The sequence below is a fragment of the Spermophilus citellus genome (genome assembly GCF_964194105.1).
Source record: "Spermophilus citellus genome assembly, chromosome: 3".
Classification (NCBI taxonomy): Eukaryota; Metazoa; Chordata; class Mammalia; order Rodentia; family Sciuridae; genus Spermophilus; species Spermophilus citellus.
This window is the reverse complement of record NC_138184.1, coordinates 167,954,626-167,981,760: the sequence shown is the minus strand read 5'-3', so window position 1 is coordinate 167,981,760 and position 27,135 is coordinate 167,954,626. Positions and strand designations below refer to the sequence as shown.

General features: G+C 35.1%; 1 protein-coding gene and 1 pseudogene across 2 annotated transcripts in view; both read right to left on the bottom strand.

Moving 5' to 3' along the window:
* The window catches only part of LOC308643458 (cadherin-related family member 4-like), a gene marked incomplete at both ends in the record, with an annotated part of 106,925 nt that extends 80,244 nt beyond the window's left edge, over positions 1-26,681 (bottom strand). Inside the window, 6 exons of the mRNA XM_081283293.1 lie at positions 154-257; positions 1,966-2,088; positions 3,753-3,847; positions 14,717-14,887; positions 20,605-20,772; positions 26,654-26,681. Coding sequence (XP_081139419.1) covers positions 154-257; positions 1,966-2,088; positions 3,753-3,847; positions 14,717-14,887; positions 20,605-20,772; positions 26,654-26,681 — 689 coding nt within the window. The remainder of the gene's footprint in view (positions 1-153; positions 258-1,965; positions 2,089-3,752; positions 3,848-14,716; positions 14,888-20,604; positions 20,773-26,653) is intronic.
* Positions 6,498-8,165, bottom strand: LOC308645557 (RNA N(6)-adenosine-methyltransferase METTL16-like; annotated as a pseudogene). The gene has a single exon. The product of its transcript is annotated as an RNA N(6)-adenosine-methyltransferase METTL16-like (transcript).
* Positions 26,682-27,135: the final 454 nt, after the last annotated feature.

The window sequence follows — 27,135 nt, the reverse complement described above, 5'->3', positions numbered from 1 at the left end:
CCTTTTCTATTTCATTAACTGTTATTTAATGTATTATGTCTCTAAAGAGATAAAAACAATGTGTTCAGGGATGACAATTTGGTAATCTTGGTATTGCTTTTATCTAGCATTAAATTCTAGTTATTTAGTAAAAGTAATAATAAATATGCTTACTCAAATTGAGGCTTCTCATCATTTATGTCTATAATCTTGATAATTAGTGTCCCTTGGCAGAACAGACCTGTTTTATCTGTTGCTCTCAGGGCAAGCTGGAAAACCTGGAAAAGAGTTTTTAGAAATTTTGTAATATACTATTTGGTAATTGGAAATACACATGTATTTTTACAGTGTGTCTCCTGTTAGGTTGTCCTTTTTCTCTCCAATTAGATATAGCTTTTTATTTTTCTTCCAGGTAGTTAAATAAAATATAAGGGCTTTCTTACTTAGGTTAGTAGTAAATTTCAAAATAGCTTCAATTTATATGGCATTAAATTTACTCAGAGGTCTGTATAGTTTGACTATATGTCTAAATATAGGAGCAACTAAACCAAAACTATGAACAAGTTTTAGATTCAATAATAAACCCCAAATCTAATGCATTTGATGGTAAACCCTACACAGGACAAGGAGCTACTCTGGGTTCCAGGACTTGCTGTAACTTCTGAAGAGCTGAGAAGCTTAACAGATCTCAAATATATTTCATGTCAGCCTATCATACATCTCAGTTCTTAGATATTTATTCTGATCATCAGCTGTCCCTTTGAAAACAAAAACAATACACCATTGAGGCATTAAGAGTTCCACTATGAGCCTTTCCTGAGCAAACATTAAATAACTGCCCACAATGTCTGAGACTCTGTTGGGTAAACCCTACAGTGATTGTACCAAACTTCAGTTTCTTGGATGGGTAATTCAGATCTCATTAGGGTACATAGCAGAAAGTTGAAGAAGGACTAAATAGAAAATTGATTGAAGTAAAGGCAGCAGTGGAAGTGAGGCAGGGGAGGGTTAGAAGTATACATCTGAAAAATACATAAATACATAGCTCTTAGGCATAACCTCCATTTCTTTTCCACCTCGTTCTAATCTCATATTGTATTCCTAGTACTCAAATTATTTAAAAGCTATGTCACATTGGCCTCTCCGTTATACTCCAACATTCAACAAAACCAAATTATCTTTAAATACAATTCATCTGCTTTCTTCCATTTATGTCTTTCAGACAAAAATGTTGAGATCATCTTTAAATATTATCACTTCCTTCTCCCCAAAAAACTAATCAGCAATACATTCTCTATGTTTACTGTAATGTTTTGCATCTTGCCTTTTGTCCCTTTTTCTTCTGTCACCTTATTGAATCATTACATATGGAGGCATTTCTGAGAACAGAAATGTTTTTACAATAATAATAACAATGGTGATGATGATAATAACATCCTCTATTTCTCAATTTCCACACCTAATTTTAATGTGGAGAGACTATCTCAATAGCCATTTAGCTGGTTTCTTTCCAATCAGCTGTTCCTACTTACATATCCTTTTTCACTCAAAAAAAATCATCCTAAAAATGCTTTCCTTACATTATGTTTCTCATAGAACTACCAGAAATATTCTTTCCCACCGTGTTAGTCTCAAGTTCATCATAAGGCTTATACTTGATCCTACCTTGGCTAATATTCTAAGTGAGGCAGGGTATGAATAATCAGTTTCAATATGAAAACTTGACCATTTTAAGTTTCCTCCATTTCCTTTGATATGCAGAAGGATTTCAATTTTAATCTAAAAGGTCAAGACACAATCAGTATGTTTTGCTAACAGTAAGGTTCAGATCTAGACTTTTAGTTAGCTGTAAAAATACAAGTGAATCTCAGAAAACACCACCCTTCTTTCAAATAAAAATGTACTTAGTTTTTCATGAAGAATTCAAAATTATTTCTAAAAATCCCTTTCACTCTGTATAGAAAAATAAATAAATATATTAATTACATGATATCCAGCTTCAAAGTCCAGGGGGTCTCCACCTTTCAAGCTAACAACACCACTTACAGGATCCATTCCAAAAGAATTTGCTCCTTCCTTTGGTCCAGAAAACTGTGCCTCAATGGTGTACTAGAACAATAAAATATACCAAGGAAATAGAAGATTATTAGCATACAATAATATAGCAAATATAATTAATTTCAATTTTTCTTCATGATCTAGTTAGTATCAGAATCACTGATAAGTTGTAATTCACAGTACTGAAAAAATAATTCAGTTGTTTAGCCTATAAGCACAACGGAAACATCTGCTACTTTTTAATAAAGCTGCACAACACTCTACATTTTTCTAAGAAAATTTTAAAAATATACATAATTCTGATTTTTCAAATTAATGCACCTTTGATTGAATAACACATAATTAAACTCATCATTTTAAATTTTACAAAACAAAACAAGAATTATGAGTATAAATGAATTTCAAGTATTCATACAGTTGAATATGCATTTTGTGATATAGTTTATGTTCTTCATTTTACTTTCAATTTATTTGACACCACCTTTGAGGTGAGGGAGAGGCAGATAAATCTTTCCTTAATTTTACCTTAATTTAACATAATAAATTTTAGCTACAAATGAGATAAAAATTCAATAAGAAGAAGCTCAATTACTTATGTGTATTTCTTTTCAATTTAATTTGCATTCTATCCTTAACAATGTAATTATTTTTCAAAACACTAAATTTTAAAACAATCACCTTCTGGTACTTCTCATGTTCCTGCAAATGACAGAACTAGAAATAACTATTTTCAATTGAACTACAAGTTATTTTTTTAATCTTTTGAAAATATATCATCTAATGGAAAGGATCTCATGTTTCTTAACAATTTCATATCAGCTAGTCTACAACAAATTAATTTTTTGGAGCATTCCACAGGGATTTTGAATACTTTGACTGACAGCAAATACATTACTGAAGGTTAGGGAAAGAGAGAAAAAAATCTCTTACAATTGTGGAATCCAAGGTCAGGAGAGATTAAGTGATTTCCCCAGGATCTTATCACTAAAATAGTGGTAAATCCATAACAGCCCAGGCAGCCAGCTGACAGTCCCACTGCCATTTGTATATTGTGCTTTCATTACTTCATACTGTGAGTTACTAAATTAGAAGGAGTAAACTACTTCAATACGTGTTCAAAAAGAACAGCTGCAGAGCCAGCGTGCTGACTTTTGCAGTTCAGTGCACAACTGAACTCTCCAGATAGAACTTTATGGATTATAAGTTCTTTTTATTCTCCCAACTCTTTAAGAGACATTACAACCATAAATTATTTATGAGAAAAGCAAGTTTCTTTGGATTAAATACTTAGTAATTAGGATACTGAAACATGTATGTATGTATGTATGTGTCTATACATATAAATATTAATTTATATTTCACATGTGTTATTGACATAGAAAAGTAAAACCATTCTGATTGGCTTTCAAAAAGCAAAGCCCTAGTTTTCCCTCACCATGGATGTTTTCCTCTTAGCCCATACCTCCAGGATAAGTTACTTTATCATTTTCATATAGATTTCAAGAAACTAAAAATACCATTTCCAACATTAATACAAATATTAACACTAAAAATTAACACTAAAATTAACACTAAAATTGCATTTTAGTGATTTCTAACTTCATTATATGCTCTTTAATTATCAAATTGTATCAACTACTCCCAAGAAACATCTCCAGTGCATTGCTTTGTCTCCTGAAGCAATACATGCATCTCACACAATGGAAGCCACGTACCATCAGCTGATCACCATTTGCAGAGTCCTCATCTGTGGCAATCACTCTATAAATTGATTGAAATAATGGATAGTCTTCAGCAATTTCCAAGGTAGCTGTGAGAAAAAAAATCAACATAGTGTATTAAAAATTAAAGTATATTTTGCTTTCATTATCTATCTATCTATTTATTTATTTATTTATTTATTTATTTATTTAGCCAACAGTGATTAAATCCAGGGGTGTTTTACCTGGATATATCTATATCTCCAGTTCTTTTCATTTTTATTTTGAGACAGGGTCTGGCAAAGCCTCTGAGATAGGTCTTGAACTTGTGATCCTCCTTTCTTAGCCTCCTGAGCCTCTGGGATTATAAGCATGCTCCACCATACCCAGCAAGGGAAGTCTTTTTAATGTCTCAATAGAAAGCTTAGCAGGTTTGGAGAATGATCCCAAGGTCAGCTATCTCCAAAGAGTTGTTCCTAATGTTTTTTTTTTTTTTTTTTTTTTTTTTTTTTTTTTTTTTTTTATGGCTTACAGGTGCTTAGGACCTCCCAAGAGAAGGTGTCTTATTGAAGGTCATCAAGATGGCAAGTTGAGTAGTAGTAGCCTGGTCCTCTTCTTGGACTGTCTGGGCTAATCCAGCCTGAAGAAGTGCTGTCAGTGTGGAGTGCAGAGTCTTGAAAGTCTTACAGAAACTGGTGGAGATGAGGAGTGAGTTCCTCCTGCCTCTTAGTGCTATCAAGTGTGATAACAGCAGGCTCTCATGCAAATGTAAACTAGCACAGACTTTTTAGTGGGCAAATCAGCAATATACAAGGAGGAGTCTTTAAAAGAGGCCTATCCTATGCCTCAGCAACTCGTACACAAACTTATCAGTTATACATTTGAGGTCTCAGCCTTTTCATTTGAGTCCACTGGTAGATTTTCTGACTGGAAATTGAAAACTCCAGCAGAATAAGGAGAGAAAAAGAAGTTGAAAAGCCCACTCCCCCATATACTCAAGTTCTTATCTCACTGAAGTCTTGCCATAACAGAACTTTTAGAAATAATTCCAGGAGGCCTATGGATTCCCTGGAGATTCATAGACTAGGTTCCAAACACTGGTTACTGGTTAAAATGCTCTTTTCCCAGGTGGTGCACACCTGTAGTCTCAGCTACTCAAGAGGCTGAAGCAAGAGGATCACAAGTCTGAGGCCAGCCTGGGCAATGCGGCAAGACCCTGTCCCAAAACAAAATAAAGGGCACGGGACAGAATTCAGTGGTATTAACACTTGTCTAGTATGCAAAGAGCCCTGTGTTTAAAACAACTTCTTTCCGCAGTTCTACTGCCAAAGTGAGACAAAATATTTTCTTTTCTTTATGCTTTTACAGAGGGTCTAATTTAGCCGCCACCAAAATATGCCACAGTCACTGGCTTTCTGCCCTAACAGCCACCTCTCAACAGGGAGGCTTAACTAAGCCATCTTCATTGGAGTGGGCAAGGAGCTCTGGTAGACTCAAAGATTTTACTCTAAACAGAATACTAGGGTAGTGGTGCAAAATCAAATTGTGAGAGTCAAGCACCGAGATGGTTTACTGAGACACAAAGAGAACAAAAACCAAGAATCCTTTCCAGAGGTATCTGCTGAACCCTGGCATTTCAATTAGAAACCTGTTCTGATGACACAGTTAGATTTTACCCAGAATGCTCCAGTGCTAGCAGGTAAATGCACAGAAGGGATTACAAGGGAAGACACAAGAAGCAGCACTTGATCAGCAACAAATTACCTGCCAATAGGTGAGATTTCTGAAGCTATGACTGCACACAGTGCCTTGTTCTCTTTCACATTTTGATCATTATTTACCCATGAAAGTATTTTCCCCAATCCCAGGATTCAAACAGTACTAACAGTTTAATTCTGCCTTATATTAAAAATAAAACACATTCAGCTTCATATGTTTAACCAAAATCGAACAGCAGCAAAATTGCTACAAAATGTTACTTCCAACAGGTTGGAGGTCACAATATGAGTGTATTTTGTTGTCTCAGTCACATCTAGGAGTTTTGTTTACTTAATTCTGCTTCAGAAATTAGCAACATCAAAATAGCCAGGAGTCAGCAATGTTCCATTTCCCAGGCATACTGCAGAGGGGCCCTTCTTCCTGATCTTACTAAGGTTTCTCCTCCAAACTCTTCCACCACCTACCATCAGGTCACCTCATGTCTGGGCACTGAAGCACATTAACTAATCTTGTACGCAGTGTCTGAGGCTTAGTCTTAAAGGTGACTCTCGAAGTGGGCACTGGGGCCTTTCTGTTCTCCATTAGAGGACAAGAGTGTCTCCTCTTATGAAGATGCTGGGGACGTGAGACCATGATGTTCGGGAAGTGCTGACCCAGACCAGACACCACAAAAGATACTTTGGCATCATAAATTCAGTCCAAAGCTGAGATGAGCAGCTCGAGTCAGCGTTAAGTCCCTCCTGAGTTTACAAACAGGTTTTTGTTCTTGCTGATAACCATAATTCTTCTTCCTGAACCACTGTACTATAACTCCCTATAACTTTCAAATGAATTAATTGATTTCTGCTTTTTAAGATAATTTCACATAATACTACTAATGGGCCAGTGCCACCATACAGGCTACTCCAAACAATCTGTTTAATAGATTTTTTTTCTCTTTTTTTTTAGGGGGGGTCAGAGGAGGACTGGGGATAGAACATGCTAAGCTGAGCCACACCCCCAGTCTCTGTAGACACTCTTCTAACTAAAGGAAGTTTGGAGTTAACTAGCAAAAAGCCTAAAAATCTGGTTATGTATACAGGTACAAAGCTGGTTCATCAAATCTCTGTTCTGTCCCCCAACCCACTGCATTTCAACTAAGGCATCATCCATTTCCTTCTTAATGTTTATCAAACACTTAAATAGGTAACAATCAGCTGCTCCTTGGAGGGGCTTCCCCCCACTTTTCAGCCCCTGGGTTGCTAAACTTCTCAGAAGCCTCTGGATCCTGGGCTTCATTGCCAAAGACTTTATAACTCTCCACAACCTTCTCCCCTCCCCTTTCCTCACTGCTTTCGTCCTCCATGAGTTCTGGGATATCTGCTTGGGCAGTGGCCCCCAACAGTGGCAGACTCACCCTCTGCAGAGCAGACCCCTCAGGGTACCCTCCTGGGGGCTTGGGGCCAAATTCTGGCTACTGCCCAATTCTCTGGGGATAGCTTTTCTCTCCTCCAAGGCCTGTATGACATCCTCAGGAGCTCGAGGCACTTCCCTCAGTTGTCTTACTGGCTTTCTGTTCTTTCGCCTTAAATGAATTCAGGAGTTTTCTGTGGCTTTCAGGGAAAGACTAACTCCCTGTTTTCTACAGGGAACTCATTTTTGCTAGACCTTTAAATCAGTGAGAATTTTTTCTATCCATGTTGTTAAGACCACTATGCCCTCCACTGTCTCAGAGCCCAAGGACGATTCTTTGAGGAATAATTCTTTCATCACAGACTCCAACACCACAATGTAATGGGTTTTCTTGGCTTCTCTACTTTTCTTCGCTTACGTGATGGGAATGGTACTGTGATATCATCATAAAAACTCCAAGCTAAGGCCCACCTCATTGACAAAACCTTGACAAAACTCAGTGAAGGTAACTTTGGGAACCCCTTGGATGTGAAGTTCTTCCTTCAGTGGAGCCAGGCTGCATTTCTTTCCCAGCATACAGCTCTACCACCTTAGCCTTTTTTAAAGCTGTAAACTGTGATAGATGATCATTTAACAAATTCTAATTCATCCTTCCACCATGATTTCTGTGATACCTCCTGTATTTTCAGAACTAGGTGGAGGTCTTTGAGGTTTCGAGAGTTTATTCCCTAGGCTTCCAATTGTTTGGCAAAAAGCGGGGGTGCTGCACATAAGAAAGTTATAGATTATCTCAGATTTTTCTTTAAGATTATCCATCAGGAGTGTCTTGTGGCACTTTTACCACTTTTATGATATCAGATAAGTTACTCTGTTCCACATTTTTCTTTGCATAGTTGAAATACATATCATCTACTTCTGTAGCAAGGAAATGCCAGCCATTTAAGGTTGCTCCAAGTAAGGTAAGGGATAGATGCAGGATGCCCCTGTACCTATGTCAATTCCTCTTTGGAGAGTACTTTTCTCAGAGTCTTGATGATCAATCAGGTATTCCACCCAATGAATATAGTTGAGTCTCAATAGATCTGTGGGAAGTAATCTCTCCAATGGGATATCAATAGAAAGTCCAAAATTTTCCTTTAGGAGAGTACAAGTTAGAGCTCTGACTGCTTCAGGGTCTTTAAAATTAACACTTACTCTTGCATTCAGATTTATCTGAACATGCTGCTTAAAATCTAGGTATTTGGATGTCAGATATGCAAAATCAGGAGGTATATCCTTGTATTTATTTCTTTCATGCATTAATTTACTCAGAGCCATCTCTGACAACAATGTTCCTGACCAATGATGTGCCTGGTGTGGGTTTATAAAATCTCAGAATTTTAAGCCACCTGCACTTCTTAGCACTATCTGTAGAAACTATAGGTTCATGAGAAAGAGTATCACATATGGGCTGACAATCTTTACTGTGTTTACTGAGCCAACAGGGTAGTGTCACAAAGATCTCACTGCTCCAATTTCTAGATTAATGGGGCCATGCAATGAGGAACTCTGTTTCTAACAGAAGCACATGATACATAGATAACTGATTTACCTCCAACTCTCACACACATTTAACATCTCTTTGCGTCCTTGACCATGAGTAAAAAAATCCCAACCCATAATACACATAGATAGAATAAAGGATTCAGATTAAATTAACTATTTCACTGATTTCTGGCTTATTGTTTGTAAATGTATGTGTGTGTGTGTCATTATACCCTATTTGGAATATAAACTGGAAATAAAGTTTAACTCAAGTTGAGTAACAAGACATTTAAAATTTTTATATTTCTTACATAAATTGTTGAACCAAATTTATATGTTGTAATAAAATTAAATTGTAACAAGCTGCCCAACAAAATTTAATTTTTCTAACATAGTTATGTTTGAAATGAGTGACCAGATTTTGGGGTAACTGAGTATGATGGTGGCCACCTAGAACCATGTTTTCCAATATTATCTCCAAAAACAATATAGAAAAAAGAAGAAATAACATTACACCAAAGCCATGCCCTCAGCATAACCTGAAGACAGAGTATGACCAAATTTCAAAACTTTAAGTAAATTAAAAAATAATAAAGAAATAATTTCAACAAATCCTAACAAAATCTCTAGTTTCCATATTACTGTGAGGCCTTGTATTAAACAAGAAAGAACCCAGAAAAACTGAAGTTAAGGCAAAAAAATAAAGGCAAAAAAATAAAATATTAAAATTGGGCTTGTTGTTAGCTTTATTATTTTTTGTTGTTATTACCAGAAAAATTGAGTCTAATATATATATATATATATATATATATATATTTTTTTTTTTTAAACAGAAAATTCTATTCTGTTATGTGTACCATAATTGCTTTATGTTAGATAGATACATAAATGAATAAAACATCCCCAAACTCATTTTACTTAAAGAAAAAAATCAATAAAAAATTGATTTTAAGATAATACAAGTTTTTTAAAAAAAAAATAAGTAAATCATGTGTTAGTAATATGCTGGTATCCAGAACCCCCCCTTTTTTTTGACTCAAATAGAACACAGCTTAATGTTTTTTTAACTTTTTTAAAAGTTGGATAAATATCAGATTTTGCTGTACTTTGCAGAATAAGCCTAATATACTGGTTATAAAGAGAATTATTAGAGGATTGACTGTATTTGACCCTGATCTCTTAAGCAAGTCTCTATTCTGTTACTCTTCAACTTTTACAACCATTATTTCAAATCTTATCTTTTACCCCAAACCTCTTATCCCTTCCCCTGTCTTCTATCTTGCTGTTCACAAGGGAGCTCTCATCTTATCACACAGAATAAAAAGAAACAATTAGACTAGTGATAGCTGATGTTTTCCCACAGGATATACCAACCTACTTATATGTGTATATTCTTCACTTTTTTTGTGGTAAAGGAGAAAATTTCATCATTAAAAATACACCTTGTTCATGCTGAGCTGTCTCACCTGTTCTTTCTGTAGTTCTTGACTCTTAACTTTACCTCTCATTTAAACTGTTCAAGTCCCTTTTAATACCAAGAAAGAAAGAAAGAAAGAAAGAGAGAGAGAGAGAGAGAGAGAGAAAGAATGAATATCCTTTATTCTAAGCATAGCCTAGCTATGTTCCTGTCTCTTTCCTACCCTTCAGGGCCACAGTTTATGTTCTTCTTCATCTCCTCATCAGTCTTTGCTTCTCTCTACAAATAGAAACTGCTCCCCAAATATTATAAATTGCCTCCATGATGCCAGACCAACGGACCCCAAGTGGATGCTCACTGTCCATCTTACTTGAGTTTTCTTCAACAGTTACACAGTTAACCTTCCTTCTATTAGCAAAAAAAAAAAAAAAAAAAAAAAAAGCACTGCACATCTGTAGGAATTACACTAAGATTTCTAAGTACTTCTGGAAGAATTGTCTGGGGAAATCAAAGTTGGCAAGATTCCTGAACAGTCATCATTAAGTTCTCAAAGCAGGTGAAATCCCATATACAGATTCCAAATCTTAACCAGCAAGGTCTTAATAATCCATAATCTCTTGTAGGAGTTCTGTCATCCTTGAGTGTACACCTTCTATCCCCTCATATCCTGGTCAGAGACAGAAGGGGAACAGAAAACAGAAAGTAGGTGGTTATAATACTCAAGTACTTTTAGTGGCCCTTGAGATCCAGGGGTCTAAAAGACCAGGAGAACTCAGGTGAGATGATCTGGTGTCTTACCATTTAACTAAGATAGGAAGAAAAGAAGAAAGGATTCTTGTTACTTATTCAAATGTATATACAAATATCATTATTGAAAATGGGTTGCTATGTTTGTTTTGAAAAATAATTACACATGTTATCAGAAAACATATGGATCATAGTAAAATTTGATTAAAAATGCTTTTGTAGTCACGTAATGGAATAAATGTTATATTTTTAAATGTAATTTGTTTCCTTTTGTAGTTCTTTAGGAACTAGATTTTTTTAAAATTTATTTTACTTGTTGATAGACCTTTATCTTATTTATTTATTAGTAATGGTGAGAATTGAACCTAGTGCCTCACATTCCAGGCAAGTTCTATACCACCGAGCCCCAGCCCCAGTCCCTGGATGTGATATTTGAGCACAGTATAATAGAGTTGCATATACAAAAATCTTACTTTATTTTTACAGTCAACATTAAACGGATTTAATATGGCTCACTTAATAAAATGAATACTTTTGTTTTATGGTGTCCAAATTTCAAAAAGGTAAATATTTTGCTTCTTTTTTTGAAATCTTTTTTTAGTTGTACTTGACACAATACCTTTATTTTATTTATTTATTTTTATTTGGTCCTGAGGATAGAACCCAGGGCCTCGAATGTGCTAGGTGAGTGCTTTACCACTGAGCCACAACCCAGCCCCTATTTTGCTTCTTTTATTTTTCTAAAATAAGTTTACAGTTCACAGTTATTATTTTTCAAATCTAGAGATAATAAATATAATTTAGAATAATAGATCATATTTTTGAAGTACTATATTTTAAATGCGATAATCAAGAAAATTTCTGTCAGGCACACACCCAAATAAACTGGGACCCACAACTCTGAAGCACTTTTTTCGAAAATTGTGTTTCAAGTATAATCTTTGAGATTTAAATTTTTGAGACTTTTTATAGTTGTTAAACATCAAAATAAAATAAAATTTTAAATGTGGGCATGTAAAAGTTTACAAGATGGATGGGTCAGCTAGATTGATAGATGATTCATTAATTTCCACTACACCTTGATTCCATCTCTTTTCTACTATCTTTTTCATGTGTCTTCAACTTTTCCCAGTAAAATCAATTCTCCTCCTTTGTAAAATAACCCAGACATCTCCCTTTAAAAAGAAGTAAACCAGGGAGGGAAAGGGAAAGTACTGGGGAATAGAAATGAACAGATTTCATTGTTATATTATGTGATGTGCAAATACATAGCAAAGAATTCCACTAGTGTGAGTAATTATAATGCAACAATTCTTTTTTTTTAAAGAGGTAAACCAGACACCAGTCTTGAAATTCTTATACAGATCTGCTTTCTCTCTAATTTCACATTCAAATTTTTACAGAAGTGTTTTCTCTTTATAATCTCAGCAATCTGCTCCATTCTGTCTTCCACCTTCTATTACCCATAACATCGTTCCCAGACTCACGAGTTATCATCTCTCCTTCATCACCAGTTAAATGCAATGAACTCTGTAATCCCCGATCTTGATTGACTTGAATTCAGCCAGCTAACCACCTGGCACTCTTTTGAAACCTGTCCTTTTGCCATTCATGGCATAACTCTCTCCATCTTCTACTACAACCCCAGTCACTCTTTCTTAGTGTCTTTGGCAGGCTCAGTTTCTTCCCCACGTCATTAAGTGTAGGAGTTTTTCAAGGTTTGGCCTTAGGCCTGCTTTTATTCTAATTCTCTATTGTGTCTGAGTGATTTCATCCAAATCCATGGTTTCAATTACAAAACATGTATAGTCCTAAGCAAGACCTCTGAGCTCAACTGCTAACTTAAATCTCTCCTTTGACATAACAAAGGCATATCAAATATGACATTCAAGGGGGAACTCAGGATTCTCTGTTCAAATTTGGTTTACTTCTATGCTATCCTACCTTACCTGAGGCTTACCACAACAGTCATGCAAATCACAATTCTGAGATTTGTCCTCCCTTGCTTTCTATTAAATTCCTCATCAGATTAAGTTCTTATCTGAATATCTCAAGACTACCCTTTTCTCTTTATCTCTGTCACCTCCTTAGGCTAAACTCTATCATTCCTTCCCTAGATTATTGAAATAACCTGATAACTTCTCTTCCTCTTTTTACTCTGCTAGTCTTGCTGAGCCAAATCAAGACTGATGACTGTTTGTATGTGCTCTATGAGCTGAGAGGAGTTTTTAAAGTTTTAAATATAAATAGCCAAAAGTTTTTAAATGGTTTTTAAAAACCACAGAATACTAACGTTTTGTGATGCATGAAATCTATATGAAATCAAATTTCAGTGTTTATAAATAAAATATTAACAGGCAACATATATACCCCCTTGTTACAGATTGTCTCTTGCTGCATTTTTGCTGTATTGCACATTGAGTGACAGGAATGACAACGTGCATGGTGCTCTCTTCACTTCAAATGTGAATTTGAGTAATCCAGTCATAATAGCATTCTCAGTACCATACTGTTCCTAATCACCATGCCTACACATCACGGGAAAACAGGAAGAGAAAAGAGGACTTTGAATAATACGATTTTAAGTCATGATGGAGTGTGAAATATGCTGTTGAATTATGTGGTGAAGAAGTGTATTTTATACAATGACTCTATAACTCTGCTAAAAGAATATAATGCATGTCATGTGAGTTGAGGGTCCCAGTTGACTCAGGCATGTGTTTGACTAAGCTCTCATCACAATGTCTTCACTTACATGGAAATCAATCGTCAGAAAAAGTAGAAAATTTTAATCTAAAAGTTTCATTACAAATTTTATTCACAAAATTAAGACTACAACCAAAATAAGATTCTAAGTAGTTCATTTGTTTAATCAAGCAAGGAAAGCCATTCACTGATAGTGAGTTATTTAAAATCCTACCCTATAAAGGAATTTTCTATATACCTCAAAAAGAAAATCCATTCTTCTTATTAATAGACCAATAATAAAGAAAAATTATACTTGTTGTGGTTACTACTATTATACTATGAAAATTTTATCAGGAAAACTGTCTAGCTATTTGTGTTCTTTCTTATTATTTAAGTACTATATAAATAAAGTATGCAATTTTGCCTCGTGATATGGTGATATGCATACCTTAAAATATTTATTGGATAGAGCTGGAGAATATCATGCTAATCAAAATAAGCCAATCCCAAAGAACCAAAGATCACTGTTTTCTCTGATATGCAGATGCTAATTCACAGTAAGGGGAAGAGGCTAGGAAAGAATAGAGGTATTTTTTGTTAGGCAGAGGTGAATGAAGGGATGGAGGGGGATGGGAGTAGGAAGGATAGTCGAATGATTTAGACATTATTACCCTCTGTGCATATATGACTACCCAACATACTACATATATTACTACAACCTATGTAACTCTACATCATGTGCAACCAGAAGAATGAGGTTATACTCCATTTATGTATGGTGTGTCAAAATGCATTCTACTGTCATGTGTAACTAATTAGAACAAATAAAGAAAATATATATTTATTATCTTGCTCACTCAGCCTCCTTCTGTCTCCTTCCAATCTTTCTCTGTGTCCAACCAGATAAATCAATTCAAAATACCTATTAGCTTACCATACTTCAAAGGATTCCCACTACCCATTGGACAAGGACAGACATTCTTAAAACTACCTTTCTTAGCGTTTACCTAAAAGTAAAACTTTTACTTTGTCTCCCCTGACTTATTTCTTTTGCAAGTCCTCACATAAAATCTCTTGGCTGCTGGGCACGGTAACACTTGCCTGTAATCTCTGCATTTCAGGAGGCTGAGGGAGGAGGATAGCAAGTTGAGGCCAGCCTCAGCAATTTTAATGAGGCTCTCAGCAACTAAGTGAAACCCTGTCATAAAATAAAAATGGCCCAGGATATGGCTCAGTGGCAAAGCACCCCTCACTTCAAGCCCTAATTAAAAAAAAAAAAGTGAAAATTTCTATATAGTAAAATTGTTTTCAATCTATTCCATAGGGAGAAATAGGGTTCATGTGTTTTCTTATATACATGAATGTCTACACATATTTTCATATACCTATATAAACACATTATATACATAATAAAATTTCACTAATCATCTCTACAAGAAAAAGTAGCCCTGGCCTCTACTGAAAGTAAACATAGGAAAATGATGTGTGATACCTGTGCCTGAAGAAAACTGTGGATCAGCAGTACAGTTTGGAGGTTCAGGAACATCAATGATATTAATAATCAGAACACGTCTCATGAGTCCTCCAGTATCAACTATAAATAGAAACCTTATTGGATCAGTTTCGTAATTAAAAATTTTGGTAGAAGTGATTACACCAGAACCTAGTAAAGAAATAATCCAAAAATTATAATAATTATCAGTCTAAGAAACATACCTTTTACATCTTAAAAGGTGTTATAATTACAGATTTTAACTCTTTTATAAAGAATGTAAATCAGAAATGACATGATCTAACCAATATTACCCATTTAACAAGCATCATATGAATTTTTAATGAATTCTTAAAAGCTAGGAATGCAATTAGTCTGCATTTTTAATTTTTAGCCACCTCATTAAAAAGTTTTCAAATATGCAAAAGGATAGCAAAAGCTAGAGTTTTCTTTTCTTTTCAAATTGGTTTATAATTTAGACACACATTTTTAATCAACTGTATTTTCCCCTCAAATATTTTTATTGAAAATCATTGCCAAAGACAACAGAGGCCATCAATGACCCATCATGTTGTGAGTACATTCATGTCTACTTTTTATTAAGAGAGAAAAAAATATTATTTTTTATCTAAACTCCTTATTTGTATGAGTTTACCATAAAATTATAACACAGGTTTGGCAAGAATTCTCTGTTATCAAAGGAGGCATACTGTCAGAAAAGATGATTATTTGTGCTACTGATTGCAACACTAACCAATTCCCTACTGGACTAGGCTAACACATGAGAGTAAAAGAGCTAATTAAGACAAGAAAGGTATATATGAAAGGAAGAAAAATATAGACACTGATAAAAATGAAAGTTTTTATTTTGTTACTATTAGCAATATAAGTATTCTATTAAATATGAAATTTAAAAATTAATTTTGAATGGGTGTATTATAGTTACACATAACATTGTGATTCATTGTGATATAGTTGCACATGCCCATAACATAATTTGGTTAATTCCATCCTATAGTACCTCCCCTTTCCCTTCCTCCTAAATCTGGACATTTTAAAATGAATTATAAACTATTAGTAAATAAGTTATTTTAAAAGTTGATGTAATATTTGTAATGCTTTTTTAAAGCTTCAAGTCATAAAATCTATTGAATTAGAAAAAAAATATCCTGTATTCTGAGAAATTCACTATTATCAAGTAGCAACATGTGTTTAAATTATATACTAATTATGCTTTTATAATGAATTTAATCAAGACAAAAAAGCGAGTTTCCCTGAAACAAATAAGTTTCCTACAAATTTATATAAATCTTGCTTTTTAGCTTTATGGAATGATAAGAGTCAAGTCAAATCAAGACATAACAAGAAACCAGAATAACCCTACCTGAACTCTTTTTCAAACTGAAATGGAGCTTATAGATTCCTTGTACATAATTCAAGAAACTGTCTCAAATTGGGGTGTTGGATCAAACCTTAAGAGAATATTAATAGAATCAACCATTGGATGTATGTTTAACATAGTGTCTCCTAGCAAGTCTTCTCTAGACTGATTAAAGGAATTAAAACTTGATTGAATGGTCTCATAGTTCTCCTTTAACTCCCAAGAAAGATTTTTTGCTCCCTATTTTGGTATGAAGATATAACAGGAAAAGTCCCAGTTCCCATATTGACAATGTACCAAATAAACTGTGGCACGCTAGAAACAACTAGAACCATTTAGGGCCTAGAAGCACCAACTATCAAAGGGAAGACATTTCTACAATATGTTATTAAGTGGAACCTATCTTCCCAGTGCTAGTGTAGTCCCAGGATATTGTAGATGGGCCACCAGGAATAGCATCAGAAGGCTATGGTTTCTACCCCAGTTTGGATCTTAAATGTCTCCCAAAGTCCTATGTGTTCAAGGACTGGTTCTCCATCTTGGTACTATTGGAATATGGTGGAGTCTTTAAGAAGTACAGCCAAGTGAGAGGTCTTTGGGTCACTGGGGCATGGCCTTGAAGGGGACTGTTTTATTCCAGTCTTTTCTTCTTTCTCTCTTTTACTTCCCAGCCATCAGATGAGAGGTTTTTTCTCACCAGTGTACTCCCACCATGGTGTACTACCTTGCCACAGGACTAAAAGCAACAGGACTGACCAAGCATGGATTGTAGCCTTCAAATATCAAAATAAAACTTTCTACAGGTTGCATTATCTCAGATATTTCTTACACTGATAGAAACCTAGGTAACTGCGCCTTAGAGAAGCTAAAGGGAAACAGATTAATTTAGATGACATTAGTTTCAGAAACAAACCTGTAGTTTCCTGAGATTAATCAGATCTTTAGAACTTAGACGTCAGAATGAACCCAAGCAAGAACAGGGGAAGAATCATTTAGCCAACTCAGTGTTGTTTAAAGCCACATGTTTTGAAGGAGTTCATTACGTAGTCCCTTAAGACAGATAAGGGAGGAATGCAGATTCAAAGTGGTGGGATAAGAATTGGAAATACAGACATGAATTTATTGGTATAGGGATAGACACTAATAAAACAGGGAAGACAACTGAATCAGGCACAGTCCTTGGGCTCAAGAGGTACAATCAAGGAAATAAAGCTGCTAAATAAAGTGGATTAAAAATACAAAAAGGAATATTTTATGCAGTGTTGAGGACAGGGTAGATGTTGTGGTTACTTGGGAGGAATTATTTCCAAACTAATAATTGATAGTGATGTGAAAAATTTGGCCAGGAGAAAAGGAGGCAGAAAATATATTGAAAGACCCAAGGAAAGAAGAAAAATTTGCATTAAGAGATGTATATTTTGACTAAAATATAAAACATTTAATGGAGAGTGGTGAACTTTATAAAGTTCACACAAAGTTTAAAGTAGAAGCAGCATTATTGAGTCTAGATTTGAATACTTTAATATGTTTGAACATATATCAATGAGGTAGAGACATTGGTCTGGAGTTGAGTCATAATATTTGAAATTATATATATATATATATATATTTGGGATCATACGAATCTTTTTGTAATTGTAGTCAAGGGATACATAGGTGTGGTTTTAGTCAAGATAGATGCAAGGTGGAATGTGCAGAGTATAAATACAAAGGAACCTAAATAGCCCTAAATCACACCCTGCAAACATGTACAGGTTAAACAAAGGAAATATAAGAAGAAGGAGAATAAGAAGAAGAACAGGAAACGGAGATAAAGTGGTAAATAGGGAAAATCTGCATTAAATTATGTAAAAAGCAATTTAAATATGAATGTGTTTCAAGAAGTAGGGAGTGATTTTTTTCACTTCCAAATCTTAAAGAGAGATTATATGTGATCAGGACAAAATATGGCATTGTGTTTACCAATAAAGGGGATTGTTCTGTATGGTAACAGGTCTTGATGAAGTAACCTATCGATTGTTCTGTATGGTAACAGGTCTTGATGAAGTAACCTATCACAGTTCATTTTGAACATCATAGAAGAATAAATGAGAGGTGTGGGAGGGGAAAGTGTTGTATAGAACTCTTTAAAGATATTTATCCAGTCTAATGAGAAGTGAGATATTCTATTAAAAGTCAAAAAGAAGACAGGAGAAGGAAAGGAACACTTGGCAAGAGTGGATTTTATTGAAATGCAAAAGGCTTAAAAGACTACTTAAAGATTAGGAGAAGGGAAGAAGTAAAGAAGAGAAAATATTCTTTTCTGACTTAAAAAAAATAATTGAAGGATGTCCAGAAAACATTTTGGTTGACATGTTAACATGTTGATTCATGTGATTTTCTCCAAGAATATCCAACAATCCTAGCATAGCAGGAAACATTAACAATTGATTAATCTCATGCTGGAATTTTCCAGAAGAGAATTTGCAAGAGGAAGCACAGGGTAGGTTATCCAAGGATAATGTTAAGGAGGAGTTGAAAGATGGATCAGAATGACAGGGCATAGAGAAGAGGTGAATGATAGAAAGAAAGAAAATAAATCAATGGACTGGTGACCTTAGAGATAATGGCAACACAATATTATAGTAATAACTGAAAAAAAAAAAAAAGAGCTGAAAGAGGCCTAAGAGTGAGATTCTGAATTAAGAGTGAAAAAATTGAATTATTCTGGGTGCTGAAGTTCTGGATACAACCACAAGAGTACGTAAATGGTAGCTAATTTTAAAGACATGGGAATTTAGGTACAGGATTTACACTGAATAAGGTAAAGGGTCTTACATGTGGGGTGCTGGATAGGATAGAGTGTGAACATCATAGTAACATATGAAATGGTGGCAGAACTTGAAATAGAAACACTGTGAGGGATGCATTCAAGTCCCCAGGGCTTGTGGGGGAGTGATTAGTTTAGTGTGGTGAGGAGCCAAATATCCGGAGCTCCAAATGAGCAGGGATCCTTCCCAAAAAATGTCTGAGCAGTGGTCAGGAATCAGCTTTGCAGAGTAAGAAGCATGCTGACTCCCCACTTCCTGACTCAGAGATGCAAGACGTGTGTGGGAGAAGGAAGAATAGCAGCTTAAGGCCCTCTGCAGTTGTCCCTTGGGATGATCAATTCTGGTTAAAGCCAAGAGGTAGAGAATGTCATGAAATAGAGTGCAAAAGTAAGGAATTTTTAAAAGTTGTATTTATTGATTTATAAATGGCACTTCAGAGGGCATAACATTGCAAAGAGAATACCGGGCCAAGTTAGAGGAAAGGAAGCCTTGAGTAGCATGGTGATAAGGATAGGGGAGAGGATGCATGCGTATTTGTGGCTTTTCATCCTAGGCAACTACTCAGAAGATGAGAGGCAGAGTGGGGCACAGAGTTCCACGGAATCAGATTGAGACATTTCCTTAGTATAAGTGGTGTGCAAAGAGGAGGGTGATTCATCTGGGAACCAGGCCATGGTTTATCACTTCTAGCCAAGGTCAAAAAGAAAAGGAAAAAAAAAAAAAAAAAGACTTGGATCTAGAGGGCAGGCAATCAGCATCTAGGGAGGTGAGTCTTATTGCAGTCTGACCATCAGGAATCAGAAATCCTGTGCCCAGGGGAAGGTTTTCAGTATCACTAGTCAAGAAAGCAGGGTTGTTCAGGTTTATTCTGAATTTGAGGTTTAGAGTGACGGAGAGGAAGGGAAACAGCCAAGTTGGCAAAGGTTAGAATTAATCTCTGCAGAAAATGGAACCAGGGGCCTTATTCTTAGAGTATAGAGCTGTGCTCAGCCACCAGTAAAGCATTCTAGGGAAGTGACAGTTGGGTGATGGCCAGTGACACATAGTGCTATTTTCAAAAATGTTAAATTTATAAAAATCTTAGCAGGCAATATTTTGACATTTCCTGAGCATAGTACAAAAATCAATGTATACATAATAGCTATAGGAAATATAAATAAAACAGTTGTTCTAGCATACATCTCACTTTAGAGTTATCATCTGCTTAATTATAAGTGAGGGAAACGGATCTATTTTTTCACCCACCCACTGATAGTCTACCCTGCCAGCTACCTAACCAGGTATGAGTTCTCCCTGTCTTGGCTAGTTCATTCACGTCAGCGGGGGTGGGGGGAATTGCAATTCACTTAGCCAAAGTATATTTTAAATTGTTTTTCGAGAAAGTAGTATATATACTGGATCATCTTTTCTATTATTCAAAGGCTGTTTTTGTTTTTTTTTTTTCCCTGAAAAGAAGGAGGTGACTCTCAGGTTAACAATGAACAAAACTTTTACTTCTTTATAGAAACACTGTAGAACATCATGAGTTAGGGGCAAAGCAAGAATCTGAAGTCTCTTTAGAGATATTAACTAAAGCAAAGTATGCCAAAAAACTCAATATGCCATATGAGTATAACTAAGTCATTTTCATTTAAGCCTAAATCTTAAATAATAAATATAAAATAAATAAAAATATAAAAATGTTAATATTCATTTACTTGCATCAATGACAAAATCCTTTGTTTTATTCAGAAAGCGATATGCATCTGCTTTTCCTGCCACATCTTTATCATAAGCCCGACTGAGTTGTGTTCCAGGGGCCATGTTTTCAGGCAAATTCACAGGGTTAATTAATATCTGAATTTCTGCTCCAATGTAGGAAAACACTGAAAAGATAACATAGAGACACTTCTTAAGTAATACCAAGAAAATACACAAATGAAAATTTTTACCAATAATCATTCTAGATATTTGTCCCCTAAATTACATACATAGCTGAAATTATATTTGGGAAAAAATTTCTTCTAAAACTGAATCAATGTTTGTTTGTTTGTTTTCTCTAAACTGCATTCAGTATTATGTTTCTATGTTGGGCTGTACACAACAAACTTGAAAGAACAAGTTGAGATCCCAAATTTACTATCTTTATTTTTTCATTCAACATGCATACTTATTACCATACAGAATGATTTCTCCAGTCAAGATGGTAGTTTCACTCACTTCTTTATTCAGTTTATAGATCATTTCAGTCAATTTTTCATGTTCACTTGTTATGTTTTTAAAGTTTTTAAAGCCTGCTGTTTTTCAATATTAAATGCTATTTGAAAAAAACTCAATGCCTTTGTTTTAATTGACTTATTTTCATTTTTTAAGAAAGAAGAGAGATTAATTTTGATTTAGTTGTAACTTATAAATTGCACTATATTGCACCCCTAGAGGGAAAACCAGAAATAAACACATCCTAAAACTTACTTCCAGACAATGTGGTATGATTAAAAGGATAAACACACACACACACACACACACACACACACACGTAGTTACATAAGATATCCAACAATAGCCTAATATTAAAAATAGTCATAAATTTATACATATTTCATGACTACTTGTTATAAAACAGAAGATTTTTAAAAAGCAAATTAAGCTACAAAAAGAGGACCCTAAAGAAAAACAAAAACACTAAAAGTAGATTCCTATTTGAAATAATTCCAGATTATTTTGAGTCTTTGTTCTTTAATATCTCTCTCTCTCTCTCTCTCTCTCTCTCTCTCTCACACACACACACACACACACACACACACACACTACAAGAACAAAATATTCAATAAATTAAATGGATCTCAACAAATTTCTAAACTAGCACTTAAACTTGCATTTATCAAAAGAAAAAAAAATCAAATCTAAACAAACCTGTATATACCAATAAAATTTTGAAGATATTCATATTTAGACCGGCTCCCTAATGCCCGTGGCAATACCATCAACAAATGTGTGGCTATTTATATACAAATTCAGTCTTTACACAAATTAAGCCATCAGGTCAACAAGTTGTTACTCAACGTGGAAGCCAATCATTTAATTTTATTTAATTGAGTGATTATGCACATAGGTCATATTACAACTTCTAGGTCTGCTTCCCATATAAATCTGATGAGATTATCTCAGCAAAGCCAGGATCACTAAATAACAATTTAATCTGTGTCTTGAGAGTTGATGTGTGTATACTATGGAGAATTTTTGGCAAGAAGTTCGGGTGATTTGTTCTTTAATCCTTATTGACCTAGTAGAAGGTGCTTTGCAAGTAGAATAGTTTTGTTTTGTTTGTTTTTTTAAAGATTACTCTTGTCAGGGGAACCTATGTGAAGCTTATATACCCATGAGGGACTGAGGATATAGTGCAGTGGTAGAACACTTGCCTACCATGCATAGGACCTGGGTTTGATCCCCAGAACCACAAGAAAGGAAGAAAGAAAATAAATAAAAAACGTTAATGTTAAATTATTTGTGCCAGAAGTAGTTTGGGCTGGGCACTGGACTCCCAAGATAAAACCCTGTGGTAGATCCCAGCAAGTGCAGTCTTTCTTCCCACTTTGCCACCCAAAGTCGGGGAGGCAGTCAGGGTTGTCTGGGTTTCAGTGGCACTGGCCCATCCAGTACTTCCAGCAGGGGTCTGGAGTTTTCCCAGTACCAGATTTCACCATGGGAGGTCTGGTCCTGGGTTTCAAGTCTAAAACCTGACTTCATTCTCTCTTCCCTTCCCAGCAGCAGGTGTCTCTCTACAGGACTGCTTGACTACTCTTTGCTTCCTACCTTCTTCAATGCACCTTTTGAATTCATTATTCTAAAAGCAGGCACTATGGTCTCTGACCTGATTTCCTTAGCTGTTGTGAAGGTGGTTTGGTCCTGAGAGTCTTTCACATCTGTGTGTCTGTGGTGAGACAATCACTGGAGCATATTAACTGCCAAGTTACTTTGCTTTCTGAGTTGCAGTACTTATAGAAAGTGTATCAAAACATTAAAAACTCTGTTACTATAGGTTAGGAATGAACAAAAATGTTTAAAACAGTAAAATATATATTTGATGCATTGTAATTTAAATGAGAATTAAAATGTTTATGAAAAATCTTTTGAAAAATAATTTCAATAGTTCTAACCTTTTCATCACATAACTTTTATCACAGATCCTTTCTGTGTCTTGGTAAATTACTTTATTTCTTTCTAGTTTGGATCAACTTCCCACATTTTATCTTTTACACTGTCAGTGTTGTGAAATGTCTTCACAATTCTCTTGAAGATTTTTGAATATATCACATCCTCTGGGATGTCCCATTTTTTTATCACAACCAATATTTTCATTTATGTTGATGTGACCTTCACTGAGCCCTTTGGTGACATACCTCTTTTTTAAAATACCAGTAGTGCCAGCATTCCTATCCTCATATTTTCTTTCTATTTACTTCATTTATTACTGCAAAATTATTTGCATTGAGAAATTAATGTTTATGTCATACTGCCCATGTAGTATTCATTGTTCATTTCTTCTTAGATGCTTTTATGATTTCAAAATTATGCTTCATGTAATATTTAATCCAAAGATCACCTATAAAAATTGCATAATCTCCAGCGATAATGTCAGTAGATTGAAAATCCATCTAAAGTTAGAAAGAGTTAGAATTTGGAAAAAATCCTTGATTTATTGACTGGATTAATAAAGTTGTGCTTGATGAGGAAAAAATACATTTTTATTCAAGACCCTAAGAAAATCAGAATGGCTAGGAATCTTAACTGGTGGTAGTACTTTTTTAAAAGTTAAATTATTTAAGTATAACCTCTCTACTATGGAGAATAGATAAGGATATGTATTATTCAGCCAATTACAGTGCTAAAAACATGCTTTGAAGCATACCTGTCCTTCAACTGTGGCATCAAAATTTATCCAAAAGTAATAGTTTCTGTGATTTAAGTAAAAATAAATTCCATTAATCATGTAATAAAATCCACAAACTTCTGTCTGACACTGACACTGAAATAGAACTTGGCTTACTTACCCATGTCAAGTTCTAGGAAATGTTTGCATTTCAAGGCTTCTGTGGGATTTCAGATGTGTTAGTTAGAAGTGGTGGGTAATTAGATGTTCTTATATGTTCTCCAGTTCATGTTCACTTTGGGTGCAATCCTGGAAGACAATTCTCCCTGTTTTTTCCCATTTCTGAAGGTCTTGTGAACTTAGAACCTAATCATCTTTATTTTAGGCTATCGTTAGAAGGATATTTGTATAACCACCAGTCTTAAAATATAGAAAGTGCCTCCCTCTAGAACAAGGGGCTGCTTTCTTTATTGTATAGTATAATAAAATCTTCCTCCTAGATCATCCAGTGTCCCTTTTGAAGATTCTGTCACCAGAAAGATGGTCTGAGGAGTTCCTGGAAATGGGGAAGGAACTCAACCTAGGATAAGTGGGGTCTTTGGTGTATGTGACAGAAAAGAATTTCAGTGGGTGTCAGTCAGAGACACAGATATTTTTTATTAAGAAAGTAGCTTCATTTTCAAGAAAGAATCTGGGCTATCTAAACAAAGAAATAATTTGGGGGATTCTTAGGCCCTTCTTTGAAAAGAAACTTGGTGAGGGATGGGCATGGGAAGGGTGTGTATGTGAGTATGACATCAGTCTTATGATCAAAGGACAGTTTATACCCATCTGCTCCCTCTCAGGATCCTTGTTCTCCTTTGTCTGATCAATAGATAATATTGGAAAATCCCCTAAATTATAAGTTCTTAAGATGTTGCTTCTGTCTTCACTTGACCTATTTATTGCATGAGCTAGTTAATAGTGCACAAGGTGATTTTTATAACTGAGTGAGTTTATGGTAACTCTCTAATATGATTTACAGATGTCCTAGAAATTTTGGAATGACAAACCTAGGGGAGTGAGAGACCTTTAAAGGTATGAAGAACCTTAAATTAAAATTAGATTTCTCTGTTCTTCCTTTTGTTTCCTTTCTATTTATTGTTATTTATTCTATTATATCAGAGTTTCAGTTCCCTAAGCTCAAAGTTTCTCTCCTCCAATCAACCTACTGAATGTGCAGATGTCATTTGGTCCTCTTTGTCTTAGCTTTTGGAATTTGAGACTTAAGGAACCAATGTGAATGTTAACATTCTGATTTCTGCAAGTCTCATGAGTAACAATGTCTTTTGTACTTGAACTAAGTGTTTTATATCTTGTAACAGTGTTCTGGAACCTGAGGAAAGACAATCTCTCATCTTTCAAGGAAGACAAAATCCCAGACCCTTCCCAGTTCTTAACACAATAAACTCAATTTATCTTTCAAGCTGAAAAACCAGAATATTTCAGTGCACAAACTACAGTAAGGTGCAAACCTGTAGAAGAGAAAACATTTCAGATGTGAGCTGTGCCTTAATCACAAAATGCTGCAAATGCCAATGTGTGCCAGATATTTAATGAAGCAGTGTAGTGTTGCATGTGCAATTAAAGGTACCTGAATCAAAAATGTTTTTCTTTCTATGAGCTATTATTTAACCTCCCTAGATAGCATTTTCTTCATTTATAATATGTGGGAAGTTATAATAACTACCTCAGAACTGTTACGAGGAGTATATGAGGTAATGCATAAAAGGAACTAGCACAGTACAGGATATATGAGAAGCACTCAACAAATATTTGATATTGTTTTAGAATTACTTAGGATACCTCATTAAATAACTCAAGGTCTAGAATGGAATTTTGTAAACCCTCATATTGTATACCCCTTGAGATTATCATTTAAATATTTTTGGAAGTAACCTATCCTGTGTTGAGTTCTGTTCTGCATCAACACTAGCGGTAAGATTCCTACGTAATGTTATCAAGTTTTCCCATAAGACTTAAAGCATCTTTATACATGTATCTACAGGGACCTCTCATGAACAGCTGGCCAGTGTAGGGGATTGCCTGAATGGTGTAATCTATCCTCTCCATCCACTATCAAACAGTTCTATTTTACAAACCTGATTACATCACTCTTCTACTAACACGCTCTTCCTACAGACTAGAGTCAAAATACTCAGAATGCAGTATTTCACATTTTGCTCATTGCTTCTTTACCTGCTCATATACTATGCATTCAGTGAGATCAAGACTTTTTCATTAGTTTTTTCAGTATTTTCATTTATTTTACAGACATGGTATTGTTCCCAGAAATGCCCCTATCATTTCTTCCTTGTAAAACTTCATTCATTATTCAGGAACCATATTACATATCACTTTCTCAGAGAAGCCATTTATGACTTTCTCCAGATAGTTAATAACTCCTTCTTATTATTATGCAAGAAAATTATCATTCTGTATACAACATTATTATGGCAGTCCTCATGATATGGAAGGTAATGATTAAGTTACATGAGTCTTTCCCTATTGTCTAACTCAGGTTTGTGTTTTCAGTGCTCAGGAATAGGAAAAGCTTACTATATACCTGTTTGGCCTTTGAATGAATGATGGAACAAGAATGTGTCTATCACTATATTATGGATTAAATTATATCATAAGAACTTACCCTTTTGAGTTTTAAGTGTGTTTATTCTCATAGACTATTATTTTAGAATCTGAAACTGTCTGGTGGTCACATTCTGCCCCAGGCATTGCTGCCTCCATCACTTTGAACTGACATTTTCTCTGCTTGAAGCATGCTTGCTTTGGGTGGTCACAAGTCTTGATCCATCAACTCCTTCAAGATTTTGCTCAATTATTTTCTCATGGAGATTTACCTGCATCAGCAATTCTTCCAGAAGGCATTGGAGAATATGGCAGACTAACAGAAAGTGACTTTTCTTACAGCTTTGAAACATGGGACTCAAACAGTGGGAAAACTGCTTTTCTGAGAGGTGGGTGAATAAAGCACTTCACTAATACTCAGTATTGGACAGAGAGCCTTGGTAACTTTGGATGTATTACACAATGAAAAGGAACAAAATTGGAGCTGAGCTCCTGTTAGGAGGAGAAATTAGTACACAAGGTTGTAAAAGTGTAAAACATGCTGCGGACACTTCTTGGCATGGAGAATCCTGGGATCACAGGGGCAGTCTGTCCTGGGCTGACCTAGAGGCTATTCAGCTTATCACCTGGTACACCAAAGTCCCCCTGGGTCTGACTATTGTGCATGGGGAGCTGAACCTGGAGACATTTGGGGATGTCCACAATGCACCAGTGCCAACTCAGATGGAGAACTTACATCTGTGAGTTCAGGGCT